The sequence below is a fragment of the Bison bison genome, unplaced genomic scaffold (genome assembly GCF_000754665.1).
Source record: "Bison bison bison isolate TAMUID 2011002044 unplaced genomic scaffold, Bison_UMD1.0 scf7180017864491, whole genome shotgun sequence".
In the NCBI taxonomy this organism is placed as follows: domain Eukaryota; kingdom Metazoa; phylum Chordata; class Mammalia; order Artiodactyla; family Bovidae; genus Bison; species Bison bison.
In genome coordinates this window covers 8,563,776-8,587,624 of record NW_011495050.1, presented here as the reverse complement: position 1 = coordinate 8,587,624, position 23,849 = coordinate 8,563,776, and the positions used below count along the sequence as shown (strand labels likewise).

Here is a 23,849-nt window from a genome sequence, read left to right as displayed (position 1 = left end):
ACCCAGTTGTGGATGTGACTGGTGATAGAAGCAAGGTCTGATGACTGTAAAGAGCAATATTGCATAGGAACCTGGATGTCAGGTCCATGAATCAAGGCAAATTGGAAGTGGTCAAACAGGAGATGGCAAGAGTGAATTTTGACATTCTAGGAATCAGTGAACTAAAATGGACTGGAATGGGTGAATTTAACTCACATGACCATTATATCTACTACTGTGAGCAAGAATCCCTTGGAGAAATGGGGTAGCCATCATAATCAACAAAAGAGTCCAAAATGCAGTACTTGGATGCAATCTCAGAAACGACAGAATGATCTCTGTTCGTTTCCAAGGCAAACCATTCAATATCACAGTAATCCAAGTCTATGCCCCAAGCAGTAATGCTGAAGAAGCTGAATTTGAACAGTTCTATGAAGACCTACAGGATTGTTTAGAACTAACAACCAGAAAAGTTGTTCATTTCAATAGGGGACTGGAATGCAAAAGTAGGAAGTCAAGAAACACCTGGGGTAACAGGCAAATTTGGGCTTGGAGTACAGAATGAACCAGGGCAAGGGCTAATAGAGTTTTGCCAAGAGAACGCACTGGTCATAGCAAACACCCTCTTCCTACAGCAAAAGAGAAGACTCTACACATGGACCTCAACAGATGGTCAACACTGAAATCAGATTGATTATATTATTTGCAGCCAAAGATGGAGAAGCTCTATACAGTCAGTAAAAACAAGACCGGGAGCTGACTGTGGCTCAGATCATGAAGACTTTATTGCCAAATTCAGACTTAAATTGAAGAAAGTGGGGAAAACCACCAGACCATTCAGGTATGACCTAGATCAAATCCCTTCTGATTATACAGTGGAAGTGAGAAATAGATTTAAGGGACTAGATCTGATAGACAGAGTGCCTGATGAAATATTGATGGAGGTTCATGATATTGTACAGGAGACAGGGATCAAGACAATCCACAAGAAAAAGGAATGCAAAAAAGCAAAATGACTGTCTGAGGAGGCCTTACAAATAGCTGTGAAAAGAAGAGAAGTGAAAAGCAAAGAAGAAAAGAAAAGATATAAGCATCTGAATGCAGAGTTCTAAAGAATAGCAAGGAAGATAAGAAAGTCTTCTTTAGCGACCAATGCAAAGAAATAGAGGAAAACAATAGAATGGGAAGGACTAGAGATCTCTTCAAGAAAATTTGAGATACCAGGGGAACATTTCATGTAAAGATGGGCTGAATAAAGGACAGAAATTGAGGGACTTAAAAGAAGCAGAAGATATTAAAAAGAGGTGGCAAGAATACATAGAAAAACTGTACAAAAAAGATCTTCACGACCCAGATAATCACGATGGTGTGATCACTCACCTAGAGCCAGATATCCTGGAATGTGAAGTCAAGTGGGCCTTAAAGCATCACTACAAACAAAGCTAGTGGAGGTGATGGAATTCCAGTTGAGCTATTTCAAATCCTAAAACATGATGCTGTGAAAGTGCTGCATTCAATATGCCAGCAAATTAAGAACACTCAGCAGTGGCCACAAGACTGGAAAAGGTCAGTTTTCATTCCAATCCCAAAGAAAAGCAGTGGCAAAGAGTGCTCAAACTACTGCACAATTTCACTCATCTCACAAGCTAGTAAAGTAATGCTTAAAATTCTCCAAGCCAGGCTTCAGCAATACGTGAACCGTGAACTTCCAGATGTTCAAGCTGGTTTTAGAAAAGGCAGAGGAACCAGATATCAAATTGCCAGCATCCGCTGGATCGTCAAAAAAGCAAGGGAGTTCCAAAAAAAATCTATTTCTGCTTTATTGATTATGCCAAAGCCTTTGACTGTGTGGATCATAATAAACTGTAGAAAATTCTGAAAGAGATGGGAATACCAGACCATTTGACCTGCCTCTTGAGAAACCTGTATACAAATCAGGAAGCAACAGTTAGAACTGGACATGGAACAACAGACTGGTTCCAAATAGGAAAAGGAGTACATCAAGGCTATATATTGTCACCATGCTTATTTAACTTATATGTACAGTACATCATGAGAAACGCTGGGCTGGAGGAAGTATAAACTGGAATCAAGATTGCCGGGAGGAATATCAGTAACCTCAGATATGCAGATGACACCACCCTTATGACAGAAAGTGAAGAACTAAAGAGCCTCTTGATGAAAGTAAAAGAGGAGATTTAAAAAGTTGGCTTAAAGCTCAACATTCAGAAAACTAAGATCATGGCATCTGGTCCCATCACTTCATGGGAAATATATGGGGAAACAGTGGAAACAGTGTCAGACTTTATTTTTCTGGGGTCCAAAATCACTGAAGATGGTGATTGCAGCCATGAAATTAAAAGACGCTTACTCCTTGGAAGGAAAGTTATGAGCAACCTAAACAGCATATAAAAAGCAGAGACATTACTTTGCCAACAAAGGTCCGTCTAGTCAAGGCTATGATTTTTCCAATGGTTATGTATGGATGTGAGAGTTGGACTAAAAAGAAAGCTGTGTGCCAAAGTATTGATGCCTTTGAACTGGGGTGTTTGAGAAGACTCTTGAGCATCCCTTGGACTGCAAGGAGATCCAACCAGTCCATCCTAAAGGAAATCAGTCCTGGGTGTTCATTGCAAGGACTGATGTTGAAGCTGAAACTCCAATACTTTGGCTAACTGATGCGAAGACCTGACTCATTTGAAAAGACCCTAATGCTGGAAAAGATTGAGGGCAGGAGCAGAATGATCAAACAGAGGATGAGATGGTTTGATGGCATCACTGTCTTAGTGGACATTAGTTTGGGTAAACTCCGGGAGTTGGTGATGGATAGGAAGGCCTGGTGTGCTGTGGTTCATAGGGTCGCAGAGTCGGACATGACTGAGCAACTGAACTTAACTGAACTGAATGAAATATCTTACTATTTTAACATTCTCTTATCATTCCAAATAGAGGAAGATAATTGCTGAAATATTTGCCTGTATTAGCCCTTCTGTAGATGTGTGGACTAATCATGTAGAGTTGCTGATGGAAGAGAGTCTAGAGAGACTATGTTACATGTCAGGTAAAATCCAAGGGAGAGGGCAGACATGAAAAATTCATAATAACATAGAATTCAAGATCTGGTTATAGATGAAGGTTATAGAGAGGAAAGTAAATAGCAGTTACTCTGGAGCAAATAGAGTAAAAAGTTGGATATCTGCATACAATGCCTATATCAAAATGTTATGTTCAGAGGTTACTATTTATATCAAAATATAAAAGGCAGATAGAAAAGAACTTTTTCTTACCAGACTATTTCCTTGTTGAGTGCAAAGTAATTGATATGCTGTCAGTCTATCTGTTTGCCTCATGGATCACAGCCTTCTCATGGTAAAGAGGCTTGTGTAACTCAATGAACCTATGGGGCACCCAAGATGGACGGGTCATAGTGAAGAGTTCTGACTAAACATGGTCCACCAGGGGAGGAAATGACAACTCACTCCAGGACCCTTGCCTTGAGAACCCCATGAACAGTATGAAAAGGCAAATATAGAGCACTAGAAGATGAGGCTCTGAGGTCAGAAGGTATCCAATATACTTCTAGGGAAGAGTAGAGGGCAATTACTAGTAAATTAAAAAGAATGAAGCAGCTGAATCAAAGTAGAAATGATACTTAGTTGTGGATGTGTCTGGTGGTGGAATTAAATCCCAGTGCTGTAAAGAACAATATTGCATAGGTACATGAAATGTTAGGTCCATGAATGAAAGTAAGTTGGTTGTGTGGTCAAGCAGGAGATGGCAAGATTGAACTTGGACATCTTAGGAATCAATGAACTAAAATGGATGGGAATGGGTGAATTTATGTTTCTATGAAGACCTGCAACAGATTCTAGAATGCCAAAAAACGATATACTTTTCACCATAGGGGATTAAAATGCAAAAGTAGGAAGTCAAGAGATGCCTAGAATAACAGGGAAGTTTGACCTTGGAATACAAAATGAATTAGGACAAAGCTAACAGAATTTTGTCAAGAGAACACGCTGGTCATAGCAAACACCCTTTGTCAACAACCCAAGAGATAACTCTACACATGGATATCACCAGATGGTCAATATTGAAATTAGATTGAGTATATTCTTTATAGCCAAGAATGGAGAAGTTCTGTATAGTCAGTAAAAATAAGACCTGGAGCCAACTATGCCTCAGATCATGAGCTCCTTCTTTCAAAATTCAGGCTTAAATATAAGAAAGTAGGGAAAACCACTAACCCATTCAGGTGTAACCTAAATCAAATCCCCTATGATTATACAGCAGAGATGATGAATAAATTCAAGGGATTAGATCTGGTAGACAGAGTGCCTAAAGAACTGTGGAGCAAGATTTGTAACATTGTACAGGAGGTGGTGACCAAAACCATCCTCCAAAGAAAGAAATGTAAGAAGGCAAATAACTGTCTGAGGAGGTCTTACCAATCAATAGCTGAGGAAAGAATAGAAGCAAAAAGCAGGGGAGAAAGGGAAAGATATACCCAACTGACCACAGAGTTCAAGAAAATAGCATGGAGAGAAAAGAAAGCCTTCTTAAATGAACAATGCAAAGAAATAGAGGAAAAGAACAGAATGGGAAAGTCAAGATTTCTTCAATAAATTGAATATATCAAGGGAACATTTGATGCATAGATGGGCACAATAAAGCACAGAAAGTATAAGGACCTATCAGAAGCAGAAGAGTTTATGCAGAGGTAGCAGAATACTTAGATAACCACGATGGTGTGGTCATTCACCTAGAGTCAGATGTCCTGAAGTGTGAAGTCAAGTGGGCCTTAGGAAGCATTAGGAATAAAGCTAGTGAAAGTGATGGAATTACAACTGGGCTATTTCAAATCTTAAAAGATGATGTGAAAGTGCTGCACTCAATATGCCAGCAAATTTGGAAAACTCAGCAGTGGCCACAGGACTGGAAAAGAGCAGTTTTCATTCCATTTCAAAGAAGGGCAAGACCAAAGAATGTTCAGAGTACCATGCAATTGTGCTAATTTCATATGCTTAAAATCATTCAAGCTAGGCTTTAGCAATACGTAGATGGAAAACTTGCCCAAGTACAATCTGGACTTCAAAGAGGCAGAGGAACCAGAGATCAAATTGCTGACACTCATTGGATCATGGATAAAGCAAGGGAGTTCCAGAAAAAACACCTACTTCTGTTTCATTGACTACTCTAAAGCCTTTGACTGGGTGGTTAACTGTAAAAAAATTCTTGAAGTGATAGGAGTATCAGATCACCTTACCTGTCTCCTAAGAAACCTGTATGTGGGTCAAGAAGAAACATAACCAGACATGGAAAACTGACTGGTTCCAACTGGGATAGCAGTATGACAAGGCTGTAAACTGTTACCCTGCATATTTAAATTACATGCAGATGGCATCATGTGAAATGCTAGGCTGGATGAATCAAAAGCTGGAATCGAGATTGCTAGGAGAAATCTGAACAACCTCAAATATGCAGATGATACCACTCTAATGACAGAAAATGAAGAGAAACTAAAGAACCTATTGATGAGGGTGAAGGAAGAGAGTGAAAAAGCTGACTCGAAACTCAACATTAAAAAAGCAGAGATCATGGCATCTGATCCTATCAGTTCATGGCAAATAGAAGGGGAAAAACTGGAAGCAGTGACAGATTTTCTTTTCTTGGTCTCCCAAATCACTATGGGTGGCGACTGCAGCCATGAAATTAAAAGACACTTGCTCCTAGGAAGGAAATCTATGACAAATCTAGACAGCATATTAAAAAGCAGAGGCATCACTTTATTGATAAAGATCCATGTAGTCAAAGCTATGTTCTTTTCCAGTGTGTGTGTGTTAGTTGCTCAGTTGTATCTGACTCTTTGAGACCCCATGGACTGTAGCCTGCCAGGCTCCTCTGTCCATGGAATTCTCCAGGCAAAAATACTGGAGTGGGTGGCCCTGCCCTCCTCTAGGGGATCTTCCCAACCCAGGGATCGAACATGGCTCTCCTGTGTTGCAGGCGAATTCTTTACTATCTGAGCCACCAGGGAAGCCCCTTTTATCTGGTAATCAGGTACAAATGTGAGAGTTGGACCATAGAGAAGGCTGAGTGCTGAATAATTGATATTTCTAATTGTGGTGTTGGAGAAGACCCTTGAGAGTCCCTTGGATTACAGGGAGATCAGACCAGTCAATCCTAAAGGAAATCAAATCTGAATATTCTTTGGAAAGACTGGTGCTAAATCTCCAGTACTTTGGCTACCTGATGCAAAGGGCTGACTCATTGGAAAAGACCCTGATTCTGGAAAAGATTGAAGGCAAAAGGAGAAAGGGGAGGCAGATAACTAGATGGTTAGATAGTATCACCCACTCAATGGGCATGAATTTGAGCAAACTCCAGGAAATGGTGGAGGACTGAGGAACCTGGCGTGCTGCAGTCCATGGCATCACAAAGAGTTGGACATGACTTAGTGACTGAAGAACAGCAGTCTATCTGAACTAGAAAAGACTATCATCTGGAAAAAAATTCATATGACTTTCTGGTGACATCTTGCTATTTTTAAACTAGGTTATCGTATAGTCATTTTTATAACTAACATTGTGTTAAAACTAGAATAATTTTCTACCCTTTTTTGGCTACTCATCTGCTTATTTGTAAAATATCTGTGGAATAGCTATTTACGTGTTACATTGCCACAATAAAAGTGTAAAATAGGTACAATTTGCTTAGCAGCCGGCAATGGGTTTTGAGGAAATAGACATCACATGCTAGAAATATAAACATCTATTTTAGGCTGTGGCACAGATTTTGGTAAAGTATTTGACTTTGAGGGCTTATCATGAGCTTATTCAGCTTTTCATTCTACAGAAAGTGGCTTAAAAAGCCAGAAAGTGCTGTGCAAAATTGCCTTCCTTTAGAAATGCATTATAAATGATTTGCCTTTACAAATATATTACAATATACATTTATATTGTAAAAAAGGGTTTGAGCTATATTTGGCTGGTTTTCAAGCAGAGATCAAAGGCAAGAGAGTTTAGAGATAACAACATCCTATAACTGAAACAGCCAACTTCTGGATACAATATCAATATTAAAAAGATTGAAAAAGGATTAAAGAGCAAGGGCCTCAAAAATTTTAAATAATAGTGAGATTAAGGGTACCATCTTTACACAGAACTCTCATGTTTCATTTGGTTTCATGATAGCCACCAAGAATTTATGAGAGAGACCAAAAAAGGGCAATGAGGCAAAATCAATCAATCCTAATTTAGAATCATGTTTAGAAAATAAAAGTCAAAGCTTTGAGTATAATTGGTGACAGATAAAACTCAAAGACCACAGTCTTACGAAATTATTGTGGTAATTATATTGCCAAGTCATCACAAGCCAGGATTAAAAGCAACTTTGAGCCTTAACACAGACTTGAACCAGCGGCAAGCTCTTAAGGCCACAAAAAAGACATACTTCTGAACATCCATATGAGGTGTGATCATGTAGTGTAATGCCTAAGAGAGTATGTTCTTGTGAATGAATTTCTTATCCTCCTTGAGTCTGCTCCCTCACCTGTGCACTGGACACTATCTCCTCTCATTTATGAACATATTCTAGCAACTGTTTTTATTTCTTCTTCATCATTAAAATTTCTTCTTTATGGAATTATTCCTATTATCCTGAAATGTGAACATGAATATCTCCCATAAGATAAATATAGATTGAAAAGTATATATATAAAATTAAAATGAATTCTGTTATTTCCACATTTCCCTCTGGACAATATTTTATTTTTGTAAATTCTACATTAAAATTTCATTGTATACACATTGGTCTATAATTGTTTCCATTTTGTTTCTTCCCATTCTCTCCTGATCCAATCCAGTTCAATCTGATTTTTGCCCTCAATGATGCTGAAAAAAGTAACTTTTTTGACTTTTAAATGACCTGTATGTCATTAAATCCAATGGGCAATTCCTGACTCTCATTGAACTTGAGGAAGGCTTGACATCAGCATGTGTCATAGATGCTCATTGTTCCTCCTTCTACTTTCTTTGCTCCCAAGATACCACTCACTTGATCTCCTCTAACTTCCCTGGCCTCTGTCTTTTAATCCTCTTCTGTTGCTTTTTCCTGACTTACATGTACTTTATACCTGGAATGTCATACCTCAGTCCTCAGATTTTTTTCTCACTGTTTCCCAACACATTCTTGTCCAACACTTTGCTTTCACATTGCTTCCTTCTCCCATTAACTCCATGATTGCGTATCTAAATACTCATTTGACATTGCTACTTGTGTGCCTAACGAAAGGGAGAAAGTAGTGTGCCTAATAGACCTAGAAATTAAAATGATCAAATCAAAGTCCTATTTCCACCTCCACCCCAACATGATCATTGTCTATCTTCTTCATCCAGAAAAATATAACTAGATTTTTTTCTTCAGGTTTCTATGACAATAAAATCTAGAATTTTCCTTGACTCATGTCTTTTTCTTCCTACCTTAAATCCAAACCCTCAGGAGTGGCACATAATACTAAAGAAAGGTTTATTTCAATCAGAAAAACACAAATTCAAACCATGAGACAACATTTTATACCCAATAAATTATCAAAAATTAAAATCCCTGAAAAACATCATGTTGACTATGTCTAATATGAAGACATTGTCAATTATAATTTATCATTATATATTATCAGTGATATTGTAGAGTAGCATGAACACTTGGGAAAACAATTTGCATTATGGGAATGTGAGTAAATTTAAACAATTGCATCTTCTGTATACACTGAACTAGCCCTTCTTCTCTGGGATCTGAGAGGATCTCTCACACTCTGTACTAGAAAATATATACAAGTTTATCATAGTCGTATTATTTGTAATTGCAAAACTGAAGGCAATATAAACTATCTTTTAGAAAATAAACCAATATAGTGCATTATATTCCTAAGTGAAGTGTAATATATGCATAAGATTGAATAAAGATGAGTGAAAATGGATAAACTAAAGCAAGGGACCAAAACATGGATGACTCTTAAAATCTAGATGTTTCTTAGAAACATTATGTGGAGTCAAAAAACGAGTCTCAGAAAGCTATAACAGTATGATATATATTTTACAAAACTTGCAAATAAGAAAAATTAAACTTTCTGTTGTTTAGGGATACATGCATGCATAATTAAATCATTTTTCTGTAAAAATTTGAGAAAATAATGGCCATAATATGAAAATGCCTGTTCCTGGTGAGAAATCAGACTAAGGCCAGGGACGGATAAGAAATAAAGAAATATTTTGATGGTCTTTGTCAAGTTGTAGGCTTATTGGTGTTAATGCTAATATAATGCTTCATAATCTGTATGTTTTAGAGTTACATATTTGTATATGTAAATATATTTTTAAAAAGCATACGATGAATATAGGAAATTCATATGTAAATTCAAACTGACACATCAAACAGTATCAGTATAACAATAGATATGGTGTGGCAATGGGTTGATTAATATTAATTTTCTTTTCAGTTGAGGCTTTTCCAATGATCACATCTCACCCCAAAATATTTTATTTTTGTAATTATAAATTATAATTTAAAAATGAATGAAATGAGGTTGCTCAGATTGGTTCATGTAGGTGAAGAAAACATACTGCAAACATATTGGTAGCTTTCATGGCAAGGTTTCATATTATATACATATTTTAGCCCTTCTATCCACCAAGAGAAGTGTAACATACATGGCAATCTCCTGAAATTTTATTTTTGAACTGTAAATACCTCAAAGAAGAAAATTTGTAAAGAAATATTATATATGTACACTATTTTTAATATATGGAAGTTGAAGATACAATTTTATTCTCAGATCTTTCCATTGATTTTTGTAAAGTCCTTACATTTCATATATGCATTTATACAAATTTATGGTCACTGACATTTTCTAATATTAGTGTCTTTAATATGCATTTAGTGAGGAAGATTATTTAGAAAATAATTATATTTCTTGAATCCTTTAAATCAAGTTTATTTTTCTTTCCAAACTTTGGCCCAAATTACTATTATAATATTTATAAAATCAATGTAAGTTAAAGATTTGTTAAATACCACTTTTGAATTTATATATAGTTAAGTAGTGATTTTTTTAAAGTACCATTTATAGATAGAATAAAAATGTCTTCTAAAAAGTGATAACCATGCACTTAATTATATGTATTTTTCATTTGATAAATTTAATTATTTTTCTGTGAAGGCTCAATGTCTTCGAGATATATTAAGATCATCAAATTTAAACGTCTATGAAAGATTACTCGTCTTTGATACAATCATTTTATGACACAAATATGCTTTGGATGTATGTTATGTCATAATAGCAAAAGGGTAATTTTAAAAAAAGTGGATCCTGATACAAATATGGGTCCTTTCCTTATACCCTTTAATGCTCTTGACCTTTTAAGTTAGATTTAATAAAAAAAATAATAAAATAAATGGTTAGCAAACTTACCTGATTGTATAGTTATCTAATTTAAACTAAATCTTCTTTTAAAAGCAAATAAAGTAAATCTTCTAGTCCATCATTCAAAAATGGTATAATTGAAAAATAAAAATAAATGTAACCAATGAGCTATGCTTTAACCTATTCAAACTTCAATCTCTTAGAAACCTATTTTTTTTATCTTGTTAATGTTATTGGTATTTCTGAACTTTTCCTCATCTGTAGAGTAGAAGTACTAGGAAGAATATCTGAAATGATGTTATAACAGTTGCATATAAATAGCCTGATATAACCTGCATATTCAGAAAATGTTAATTTGTAATACCCATAGATTCCTTTAGAAGACATATATTAAAAAATCTTAAATAATTCAAAAAGATTTAATCTGGATGCCTAATCTAAAATTTTTATTCAAGATTTTGTATTGCTAAATGAAAATTTTAGTTATTAACAAATTTATTATAACATTGAGTCGCTCTCTGGGAGAGAAACAGGACTTTTGATATGCCATTTACAGATGAAAAATGAATGTTTGTGAAGAATGAGACACTTGCATAAGAAATACTGTTAGTTAATGACATATCTGTGCTATTTAACTGAAAACAGGCTAATGGAAGTAAACCTTTCATAAATTTGCTATAAACGATTGAATAAATATAATCCAATGAACATAGTTAAACTTGATGGTGGCATCTTTTATGTTTTAATCCATCTTTTAATAGTTTAATTTAGTCTGTTTCTTTAATAAAAGCCACCTCAATTATTTTTGGCAATGTGCCTAGTATAAACAACAAATGATTGTGTATACTCTTGAATCCTTGCCTTACTCAGATTTGAAAGAGTCTTTTATGTTGACAAAAAGTTCTAGAAACCCTGTCTGTCCTTGAGATCTCTCCAATCATTAATTTGAATGTTCCAAAGTAAAGAATGATATCTAAAGAGAAGAATCATTAACTGCCTATGGTGCATCAAAATTTTAATTGCCATTAAAAAAAATTACTTGTATGTCCTATGGCAATGCAATATATCTTAAGTAAATTAAAATTTGGGGGAGGAGAATACTAGCCACAATATAGCAAATGTTTCAAGCTTGTTCATAGAAAAACCCATTTCTACATTTCTATCCTCAATTTCTGTGTTTTATGTAATCTGTATTTTCTTTCTTTCTTTTTTTTTTGTAATCTGTATTTTCTATACAAGACAATTACTAAGATCATAGCTGGATTAACAGTAAGCAAAATAAATGTCATTTGGATCTCATTAATATAATAGATAAATGAGGAAAATATGTTATTATTTCTCTTTATTTATTGAGTATACAGTTGTTAATATCACATATGTAATTACCACACTCACACACACACACAAACATGTACTCTATTCCAGTAAGTCAGGCAGTAAAATATCTGCATTTCATAGACATTGTATTATACAAGAGAGATAATCATGATACAAGGACTGGTTCTAACTCTGAAGGTGGAAATCTTCAGACAACAAAATGGATTGGGTTGTACTACTCTCATTCAAATCTTTCTGGAGACAGGGACTTGGGAGTACAGTTAAATCAGTGGAGTGCACTGCCATAGAGTATACTCTATGGCCATTTGTTTTTATGGTCTAGCAAGTCATTTAACCACTTTCTGATAATTTTTGTGAGAAAGTTATTCTCTCCCTCAACAGTATACCTACAAGAAAGGATACAGATCACTGTGTTGCACTGAGAGGAGCAGCGATTAGGATGAAGAGATATTAACATGAATATTAAAAGGTTACATGAGAAATTCAGGAAGCAAAGAAGAGAAGAAAAAGAAAAGAGAAAAGATTAATCAGTGTCCACTATAGTAAAAAGAGAACTATAGTGACATTTATGGGGACACTGACAGCATTTTAGGAAGGAGGAAGTCTACCAATTACACAAGTGGGAATTCTAGCTATAGATTTTTGTTTATTCATTCTAATTACTATTCCTTGATTATGTCCTTTAGGCTTGTGAATTCTTTTTTTTTTTTTTTTTAGGCTTGTGAATTCTATGGTTATGTCAGGAACGCACCAAATCTATAAAATAAACAATAAATAGTGACAAAGTATTACATCTTTTGTAACTATCCCTCAGTATACTGAGGAAAAATGCTGGGTAAATCTTTGATATTCAATAACAATAAGGAGATAAATGAAGTTCAGAGAATTTAACAAGAATGAAGTGTATCTTGCATCTATGCACAAAAGGATAAATTGATTATAGATAATCACACTAAGTAGTAAAAAAGTAAAGAGGTATCTCTTCTTATCATAGAGATAGGGAGAAGAATGTGACAGGAATTTCTCTAGCAAAATCTATTTAATCAAGCAGTCATGTTTTAAAAACTACTTAAAATATGCTTAATCTTAACTGTACTCAGAAGCAGCCAGATAAGACACATGATTTATTTGGTTGTCATTTCGAAGATTCTTTGAAACATAAGCCATGCTCATTCTTGTTTATTATAATAGCCACATAGACTAGAAATGAACCTAGACTTCTCCATGCTTTTGAATTGGTTGAGATTGATCACTGACCTAAATACCAAGTCTATAATTTTGAAGCTTCAGAAAAAAATGCAGAAGAATATCTTTCCATCTTTGGATAAGCAAATATTTGTCAGACTACTTAGAAAGCACTAAAATATATAAAGATTATTTAAATTGAACTTTGTCAAAATTTAAACTAAAGAAAGTGAAAGAAAATGAAAAAGTAATCATAGGCTGAAAAAAAATTTGTAATGTATATATTTGTAAAAAATGGTAAAAAGATTGTATAAGTATACAAATTACAATTATAAAGACAAATGACTGCTAAGTCACTTCAGTCGTGTCCAACTCTGTGTGACCCCACAGACGGCAGCCACCAGGCTGTCCCGTCCCTGGGATTGTCCAGGCAAGAACACCCGAGTGGGCTGCCATTTCCTTCTCCAATGCATCAAGTGAAAAGTGAAAGTGAAGTCGCTCAGTGTGTCTGACTCCTAGAGACCCCATGGAATGCAGCCTGTCAGGCTCCTCCATCCATGGGATTCTCCAGGCAAAGCACTGGAGTAGGATGCCATTGCCTTCTCCAAAGACAAATGAAGCACCTAGTTAAAAACAGGAAACTTTTTATAAGATATATCAATAAATGATCAGGAAACACATAAGAAAATATTCAGTAGTTATAACAGAGATGAAAAATAAAAACACAAGGCTGATCTCAAATGTTGTTGAAGATGTGGAACAATCTGAACTTCCATATGTTCATGGTGTAGTAAAAATTGGAAAGCTGATTACAAGTGTTTAAAATGAAGTTAAAAATATATTAACCCAGTAACCAAACAATTTCCTTATTAGATATTTACCTAAGACAAATGAAAATGTATCTATATGAAAACTTGTGTATGAATGTTCATTGTATTTTTACACAGACAATGAACAATTCATAAAATGTTGCTCAACAATAAAATGGAACAAGCTGTTGGCACAATGTGGATGAATCTCAAAAACATCATGCTGAGTGAAAAAGATCAAAAAAGAAAGCAATACATATTATAACATTTAATGTATACGAATATTTAGAAAGGGCAAAAGTAAGTCTTGATGAAACAAATTAGTAGAGTAGTTGCTTGTGAAGATAGACATTGACTGGAAGGGAAAACTATAAAATTTTCTGGGGTTATGAAAATGTTTATATATTCATAAGAGTGTGGGTTAATGAGTATATTTTGTCAAATTTTACTTAATTTTACCACTGAAGATCTGTATATTGAGCTGTGGAAAATGTGTGCCTCAACTTTAAAGTCTGACCTTTAATAGCATTTATTAATCTAAACAATTCAAAATATTCAATGTTTTCTCCTTTAGTCGACATCAAGAACAAGATGTACACACACACACATACACACACACACATATATATATATATGCTATATATATGTACATTTTCAGTTTGCTTCTCTTGATATAGGGCTATTATCTGGACAATAAAAGAATTGTTTAGAAAAAGATTAATTTTGATATACACACTGTCTAATTTTAACTTTATAATAATTTACTATATAAATTATATAATTTTAAATTTATAATAATTTTCTGTCTAGTTTTTAACTTTAAAAAGTACTTTTTTTCTTCACAATTGTTTTTTCATTATTATTTTAGTATGATAACAGATTGTAAATTTGAAAAGTTCAAATATGAAGTTTCATTTTATGGTTCTGATTCATTTGAAAGTCTAACTTATTGAGCATGAAATTAGTCAATGTTCATTTTTATATTAATATTCATCTCTTCCAGTTTACAATTCATACTAAATCATTAAGTGATATACAGTGGGAAATATTCTTGAAACTCAGATGAGATACAAGCAAACCAGAATATGTTTTTTCTAATGTCACTAGATATTAAAAGTAAAAAGTCTTAGAAATCAAGGGCTAGCATAAAAAGAATAAATCCTCTTAATTCCATTACCATGAGATGACCATAGTTACCATTTTGTAATAAATCCTTCAGTTCACAAATACACAAAGACACACAGATATATGTACAAGCTATCTCATTACATTATTATATATACTGTTTTGAAATCTATTTTTTACTCTAGCTGGTAATATGTCATGAACCTTTGTGTTTGCTAAGTCACTTCAGTCATGTCCGACTCTTTGTGACCCTATGGACTATAGCCTGCCAGTCTCCTCTGTCCATGGGATTCTCCAGGCAAGAATACAGGAGCGAGTTGCTCTGTCCTCCTCCTGACCTAGGGATCAAATCCATGTCTCTTATGTCTCCTGCAAAGGCAGGTGAATTCTTTACCACTGGTGCCATCTGGAAGCTCCCCATCCATAATTATTCTTATAAGACTTGTTTTCTAATTGCTACATTTACTCCTTTGCTTATTAAACATTCATGATTTTGCTACTTTAAACAAAACAGCAAAGAAAATCTGTATATAACTTGAGAGACAGATATTTATAAAATTTAAGAGTGAATACTTTTGATAATTTGTTATCTTTCAGAAATCATATATGCACTTATATTCCCATTAGTGAGGCATGAAAATACCAGGATATCTTCACTGAGAGTGTTTGCAGTTTTTCAGGTCTTAGACAATTTTCTGTTTGAAAATTATTACATAGTTCTTTTCATTTATTTTTTGAAACCACTAGAAATATTCTTGTATTTTTTTACAGTATATTAGCTTTTTAACATTTTTTCTTTATGAACTCACTGTTCATATTTTATATATTTCTATATATATTATAAATTTTATATTAATTTCTAAAATTTTTTTCTATTAGGCACATCAAACTGTTGTGTCTCATAATTATTTGTATATATATATGTGTGAGTGTGTATATATAATGTCAAATTTTTATTTCTTCTGATAATTCTTTAAATATTTATTTTGATATATATTTTGATCACTATATATTTTGATCACAGAAAATGTTTTTATTCATGGAACCATATCTTATGTCTTTCTTTAAAATTTTTTTCATGTATTATAATGATAGGAAATATTTCTCATATTTATATTAGTATCTTGTGTGATATAATCTTCTCCTATTTCTCTGAATTCATATAAAATTTGTTCCAAATATCTTCTACTCTTATATCAGCCAATACCACATTCTAATTATTACTTTTTATTGTGCATTCTAATTTTGCAGCTTAAACTTTTTTCTTATACTTAAATATTTTCCTTGTAATTTCTATGTGATAGTTTGACAAAATACTATATCGTTTTTCCAAATAACCCAAAATACTTTAGGAGTTTTTGATAATTCTGTATTTTGATTCCAAAGAATGAGAGCTTTATAAAATTTAGTCATTTTAACATTGAATATAGTGTGGATCTTCATTTTCCAACTTTATGCCCTTTAGCACTAGAATACAATTTTTTATATTTTAGATTCTGTATGATACTCATTGAATTTATATCAACACATTATTACTTTTGTTATTATTTACATTATAATATGCTTTCAATTTTTCTCATTTAGTTTTAAGGACATACATAGGCTCACAGTGAAAGAATAGAAATAGATCTTCCATGAAAAATTTAAAATAAATTTACAAATAAATATCTGAAGTATAAATAATTTCTAAAGTTGTCATTAAAAAAACTGGAGATGGTTATCCTCATGTGATGGTCATGGTGTGTAGTAGTGGCCACAACATATACTTTTTCTTCTTAAATTACATACCTATTGTTTCAATTACAAACAAATTATTTACAGAAATAAGATTCTTAAAACTGAAATTAATAGTAAAATATGTGAATGAAACACTTTGATGCTATGACACCTTCTGTCATGTGACTGATTCTGAGCTTTCTCTTTGCCACTTTTCATGATTGAGGTTAGAACAAAATATTATTTTTCCAGAATTCTTTTCATCTAGGGGTTGTGATGTGAGCCTGTTGTCTGAATTAATTCTAATGCTTATATATGAATTAATTATGAAAGGCAAAAAACAAAATATTTTATAATAGAATAATTAAATAATCATGCTTATAGTAAGACAAACAGCCACTAAACTTGATGCTTATAAAAATTCTAGTCACATGTGAATTTATGTATATATTATTGCAAGGAGATTAAATGTGAACATAATATACATAGTATGGTCCTATATATATGAATATATCTGTCTCTGTTTCATGAGATTGAGTGATTTTTTTTTTCTTTTTACATCTTGGTATAACTTGGTATACCTTGGTATAACTTGGTATAACTTTCTTGGGCTTCCCTGGTGGCTCAGATGGTAAAGAATATACCTGCAATGTGGGAGACCTGGGTATGATCCCTGGGTTGGGAAGATTCCCCTGGAGGAGGGCATGGCCACCCACTCCAGTATTATTATTTTTAATTGTTTTTTAAATACTTTAATTGAAGGATAATTGCTTTACAGAATTTTGTGGTTTTCTATCATACACCAATAAGAATCAGTCATAGGTACACCCACATCTCCTCCCTCCTGGACCTCCCACCAATCTCTCTCCCCATCTGACCCTTCAGCCTTCCACAGAGCCCCTGTTTGAGTTCCCTAATCTTACAGCAAGTTTCCATTGACCACTCCACAGAAAACTATAAGACACTGATAAAAGAAATCAAAGACTACGTAAACAGATGGAGAGAGATTCCATGTCCCTGGGTAGGAAGAATCAATATTGTGAAAATGACTATAATACCAAATGCAATCTACAGATTCAATGCAATCCTTATCAAATAACTAATGATATTTTTCACAGAACTAGAACAAAAATGTTCACAATTCATATGGAAACACAAGACCCCAAATAACTGAAACAGTCTTGAGAAAGAAGAATGGAGTTGGAGGAATCAACCTTCCTGACTTCAGACTAAATTACAAAGCTACAGTCATCAAAACAACATGGCATGAAAACAGAAATATAGACCAGTGGAACAAGACAGAGAACCCAGAGATAAACCCGCACACCTACGGGTACCTTATTTTTGACAAAGGAGGCAAGAATATACAATGGGGCAAAGATAGCCTCTTCAGTAAGTGGTGCTGGGAAAACTGGACATCTATATGCAAAAGAATTAAATTAAAACACTACCTAATGCCATACACAAAGATAAATTCAAAATGGATTAAAGACCTAAATGTAAGACCAGAAACTATTAAACTCTTAGAGGAAAACAAAGGCAGAATACTCAATGACAAATCAAAGCAAGATCTTCTATGACCCACCTCCTAGAGTAATGGAAATAAAAACAAAAATAAACAAGTGGGACCTAGTTAAAGTTAAAAACTTTTGCACAGCAAAGGAAACTACAAACAAGGCAAAAGACAACCCTCAGAATGGGAGAAAATAATAGCAAAGGAAACAACTGACAAAGAATAAATTTCCAAAATATACAAGCAGCTCATACAACTCAATACCAGAAAAGCAAACAACCCAATCAAAAAGTAGACAAAAAACCTAAAGAGACATTTCTCAAAAGAAGACATACATATGGCTAACAAGCACATGAAAAGATGCTCAATGTCACTCATTATTAGAGAAATGTAAATCAAAACTACAATGAGATACCACTCCAGTTTTATTGCCTGGAGAACCCGCGTAGACAGAGGAGCCTGGTGGGCCACAGTCCATGGGGTCACAAAGAGTCAGACATGACTGAGTGACTAAGCAACAGCACATAACTTTCTTATTGAGAAAATACAGTATTAAAATAAAAAGTAAACAAAGCTTACAATTGTTCTTTTCACATCTAGACCAAATTTGTTTTAAGCTAAAGATATAATTATAAAGGAATTTTCCAATGGTACATTGCTATTTAAATATCAAATTCAGCCAGCAATATCAATTTTTATTTAATAAAATTTAAAACAATGAGATAAAAACAAGCAGAATCATCAATAATTGGAGTTTAGAAAATAGTTTTAAAAAATAAAATTGTGATTACAAAACTGAATATATCTCTTATACAAGCAAGAATGATAAGACCTATAGATCATCTTTTCTGTGTTCTTACAAGGCAAGTATAAGCCAAGCTAAGTCACTTCAGTCGTGTCCGACTCTGTGTGATCCCATAGACAGCAGCCCACCAGGCTTCCCGGTCCCTGGGTTTCTCCAGGCAAGGCAAGTATAGAAAGCTGTTTATCAAAAGTCTATTGGAGTGCATGGAAAGTAACAATATATGAGTATCAATTTCTGAAAGACAGAAAGCAGCAGGCATACCATAAGGACATGTATTAAGTGAGGATGTGAGAGAAAGAAAAAGCAAGAAAACAGTGAGTCAAAGAACAGACACAAAAATGAATCAAACTGCCAGGAGCAGATTAGGCTTCTAAGCAAACAGCAGACTGTGTACAAACACAGTCTGGAAGGAGCTGTAGGATACATACTGGATTTTTCCCCCTAAGTCTTGCTAATTAAAATCAGTTCTCTAATATTAGCAACAGTATTTCTTTAAGCATAAAGACCAACAGATATATTATATACTGACAATAACCAAAATGCTATAGAGAATGTACTTGAGTTCATAAACTCATACCAAGAATAAACTTATACTTTATCTTTCTGTTTATATCTTTGTATGTTCTACTATTCAGTTGTTTTTTGTTGTTTTTCATTTATCTCATTCATTAAATTTTACCTAATATTGCTAAGAAAAAATAGGCTTTAATCAATAAACAAACCATGGAGATATATATATATATATATATATATATATATCTCATACTTATATATAATTTGTTTTATAATTAATTAATTTATTTATAAGCTTAATCTCAGAACTCAGACAAATCTGCATTGCAGTGATGATCCTGCCTCTGGTTACTTTTAACAGTGTTAACCTTGGGCAAGTAATATAAGTCCAATTTCCAAACGGTAAAATGATGATATTAATAGGGGTGTTTTCACATTATTTAAACAGGGGAGAAATTAAATGTAACAATTACAAGATATAGTGTCAGGTACAGGGGAATCACTTAATAAATGCTTAAGATTTGTTTTATTGAACTTTCATTACACTGTATTCATCATAAAAGCTCTGTAAATTTAATGTTGTTATTCCCCATTTACAGATTAGGAAAGAAAGAATGAGAACAATAAATTTATTTTCCCCATCTTCAGATCAGATCAGATCAGTCGCTCAGTTGTGTCTGACTCTTTGCGACCCCATGAATCGCATCATTTAACTTCCCAGAGGTGACAGTTGCTTAAAAAAAGAAGGATGGGGATAAAATAAATTTTTTTTTCTCATTTTTGAGTGTATCTACAGAGGATAGATACTTGTACAAACAGTATTATCAGTGGAGTGATTAAAACTATTAGATAACATTTGGAGAATTTTATTTTTTCCATATTTACACAATGATAATAGCATACATTGCTAATGTAAAGGAAATACACAAAACCTTTGTGCTTCTAGCTTTATTTACATTAATTTAGCTGACCTGATAGTCTGAGAAGTGTCTTCCATTTTCTTTCATGGCCTCACTAGGTGAAAGCAAACACCCACACACTGCCACTAGTGCAGGCAGGCACACACACTATCTTGACTGCATCATTAATAAAAGACATGGAACTTTTAACGATATTGGCAATGACAATGAAAGAGCACTGTTGATGTGTCTGCCATACTGTATATCTTTGAAATAAATAGATATTATGAATTTAACAGTGTAAAATGAAGTAAGAAATTAAGTTAGAAATCTTCAGTAAATAAATGTAGAGCAAAAAAAGAAAAGAAAGAAAGAAAAATAGAATTTAATCTGTAATCAATCTAGTGATATTATCTTTGTACAAACGTGTTTGGAAACACTCCAGACATTTTAAACTGTCATTCTGACTGCAAACAGTTGAAATGTGTACTAAAAATATTATATATTTATGAAGCAGTTTCATATACATTATCTCATGAGATATTCAAATGAATATAGTGAGATGGACAGATTTTCATTATTATTACCTCCTTCCATTTTATTTTTTATTTATTTTTTTTTTACCTCCTTCCATTTTAAACAAGAATAGCTGTTGTGGATTGCTCAAACAGCCAGTGAACAACGAAGTTAGCTCTAATATGCAAGCCTTATCTCCTGGTCCAATATCTTCTCTATACATTACATGTTTTCTTAGTAAAAGTGAAGATAATATATATCAAATTTTTATGTAAGATATGAAAAATCAGTGCAAAAAATATGGAAGACCGATGAATGTATAAAAACTTAGTGTTGATAATCTTATTCCTGTAGATCAGGAAGACAAATACACAGAATCAACTATTAGGAAAAATAACAGAATCATAGAATCATAACTCAAGCATAGTCAAGTATGTAAGGGTTTCTAATTCTTATAAATTATCTGCTTAGAATATTTTGAATTACAATAAAGACAGTACACTATAGTTAAGGAAAATATGCACACATTAGTAAAAATCTAGGACTACATGAAACATGTAATATCTGACATTTTCAATTTGTTGGTTTGAATTAGAATTGGTTTATGTTTAAAAACAATTCTTGACAATACAGCATAAATTATGTCTAGATATACTAAAATGAAATACTGAAGAAATACTTCTAAATAGTCAGGGTACCAGTTAGTTTTCATATCTGTTTTATTAACTAACTTAAAAATAAATAATTTGGTTTGTGTGGACAGAATCATGAATGTCCCAGTTGGTGATATAAGAGGGTTTACTTCTCAGATATTTAAAGTTTATAAACTATACACATTATCTAAAATTAGTGTATTCTGTTATATAAACATTGATTTTTAATATTTTGCATATTATTGTATATTAAAATTGGTCACATACCACTGAAAGATGCATTACATGCTTTCACGTTACTAAAAGTCATGCCCATAAAGAATGAAACCATGAGGCAAGAATTTTAAAAATCAAAATATCTTTAACCACTCTATGCTATGCTATGCTAAGTCACTTCAGTCGTGTCCGACTCTGTGTGACCCCATAGACATCAGCCCACCAGGCTCCCCCGTCCCTGGGATTCTCCAGGCAAGAACACTGGAGTGGGTTGCCATTTCCTTCTCCAGTGCATGAAAGTGAAAAGTGAAAGAGAAGTCGCTCAGTCGTGTCCGACTCTCAGCGACCCCATGGACTGCAGCCTACCAGGCTCCTCCGTCCATGGGATTTTCCAGGCAAGAGTACTGGAGTGGGGTGCCATTGCCTTCTCCGTTAACCACTCTAAAGGGGTACAATTCAATTTAAATTCACTTTTTGGAGAGATAATTTACTAGGGTTCTGAAGTCAGGCTATGGAGCTCATTTGTTCATAAGACGATATATTTCCAAAGGAGTAATACTTGAATTTCACCACAAATGTTAAGCATCTTTTGTAAAATAAACTTCTTTTACCCATTAAATATGTCCATCCATTTTTCCATTCAAAATACACTAACCTTGTCCTAAAGTTTGTAGGATGAGGATGTCCATCATATAAGGATAAGTAGTCATATTCTTCTTCTAGAGCAAATGACTGAAAAACAATTTGTATTCTATTTCGTTCTTCTGCTATTATTACCCACGTACAGTTTGCACCATTTGGATATCCATATGGAAAACCAGGGCTTTCTATAGTGCCATTCAGTCCTTTTAAAGTTCCACCACATGTATAAATAAATCCTGTAATAAAAGACAAATAAATAGACATTAATATTATTAATAAAAACAAGAACAATCTAGAAGACATATTATTCTGAAAAAAAAAGCCTTTTTTTTTCTAAGACCCATGCTACAATAATTTTGTAAATAACAATTTAAGAATTAGGTAAATTATCTATTTTTTAAATAGGAAAGCACCAATAGCAAAATACTAGAAGACATGTTATTTATCATACAACTTGTGCTTAGTTACAAACCAGTTGATGAAATAAAATCCTCCATACTACTGATTCATTATACATTACATGATCTAACATGCAAGCACAATCCTAGAAGTAGTTCCAATCAAATTGTGGACACTCATACACAACCATTTAAATTTAATGATGTTAGTATGCATTTTGGGTCTTGAAATATTAACTGAAGTTTGTCTTAGTAAACTGTGCTAACATTTTTGTGTACGCAAATCTCCAGCATGTAAACAATGCACCTTAGAAAAATCTGTCCCACTCTGATTCTAGCAGAGGTATAAATGGCTCAGACCTAAAAAAAAGAAAAAAAAAGCCAGAACAACAACAACAACAAAACTATGTAATTGATCGTTTGACTAGAGCAAAATCCTAAACTAACCATATCGGAGTGACACCGAAGGTTGTTGAGAAAAACTGAATCCTGAACAACTTACTGCTGCCATCTTAAGAACTTTCTTACTAGTTCTATGGGAAGTTTAAATTATTGAGAGCTTCAGTTCAGTTTAGTCACTCAGTCGTGTCCGACTCTTTGCGACCCCATGAATCACAGCACGCCAGGCCTCCCTGTCCATCACCAACTCCTGGAGTTCACTCAGACTCACGTCCATCAAGTCAGTGATGCCATCCAGCCACCTCATCCTCTGTCGTTCCCTGCTCCTCCTGCCCCCAATCCCTCCCAGCATCAGATTTTTTTCCATGAGTCAACTCTTTGCATTAGGTGAGTTTCAGCTTTAGCATCATTCATTCCAAAGAAATCCCAGGGCTGATCTCCTTCAGAATGGACTGGTTGGTTCTCCTTGCAGTCCAAGGGACTCTTAAGAGTCTTCTCCAACACCACAGTTCAAAAGCATCAATTCTTCAGCCCTCAGCCTTTTTCACAGTCCAACACTCACATCCATACATGACCACTGGAAAAACCATAGCCTTGACTAGATGGACCTTTGTTGGCAAAGTAATGTCTCTGCTTTTGAATATGCTATCTATAACTTTCCTTCCAAGGAGTAAGCGTCTTTTAATTTCATAGCTGCAGTCACCATCTGCAGTGATTTTGGAG

General features: G+C 33.8%; 1 protein-coding gene across 1 annotated transcript in view; it reads right to left on the bottom strand.

Annotated features, from left to right (window-relative positions):
* Positions 1-23,849, bottom strand: part of CSMD3 (CUB and Sushi multiple domains 3) — a 1,491,512-nt gene that overhangs the window by 1,301,183 nt on the left and 166,480 nt on the right. The window contains exon 2 of the mRNA XM_010863441.1: positions 22,343-22,565. Within this exon, the coding sequence (XP_010861743.1) occupies positions 22,343-22,565 (223 nt within the window). The remainder of the gene's footprint in view (positions 1-22,342; positions 22,566-23,849) is intronic.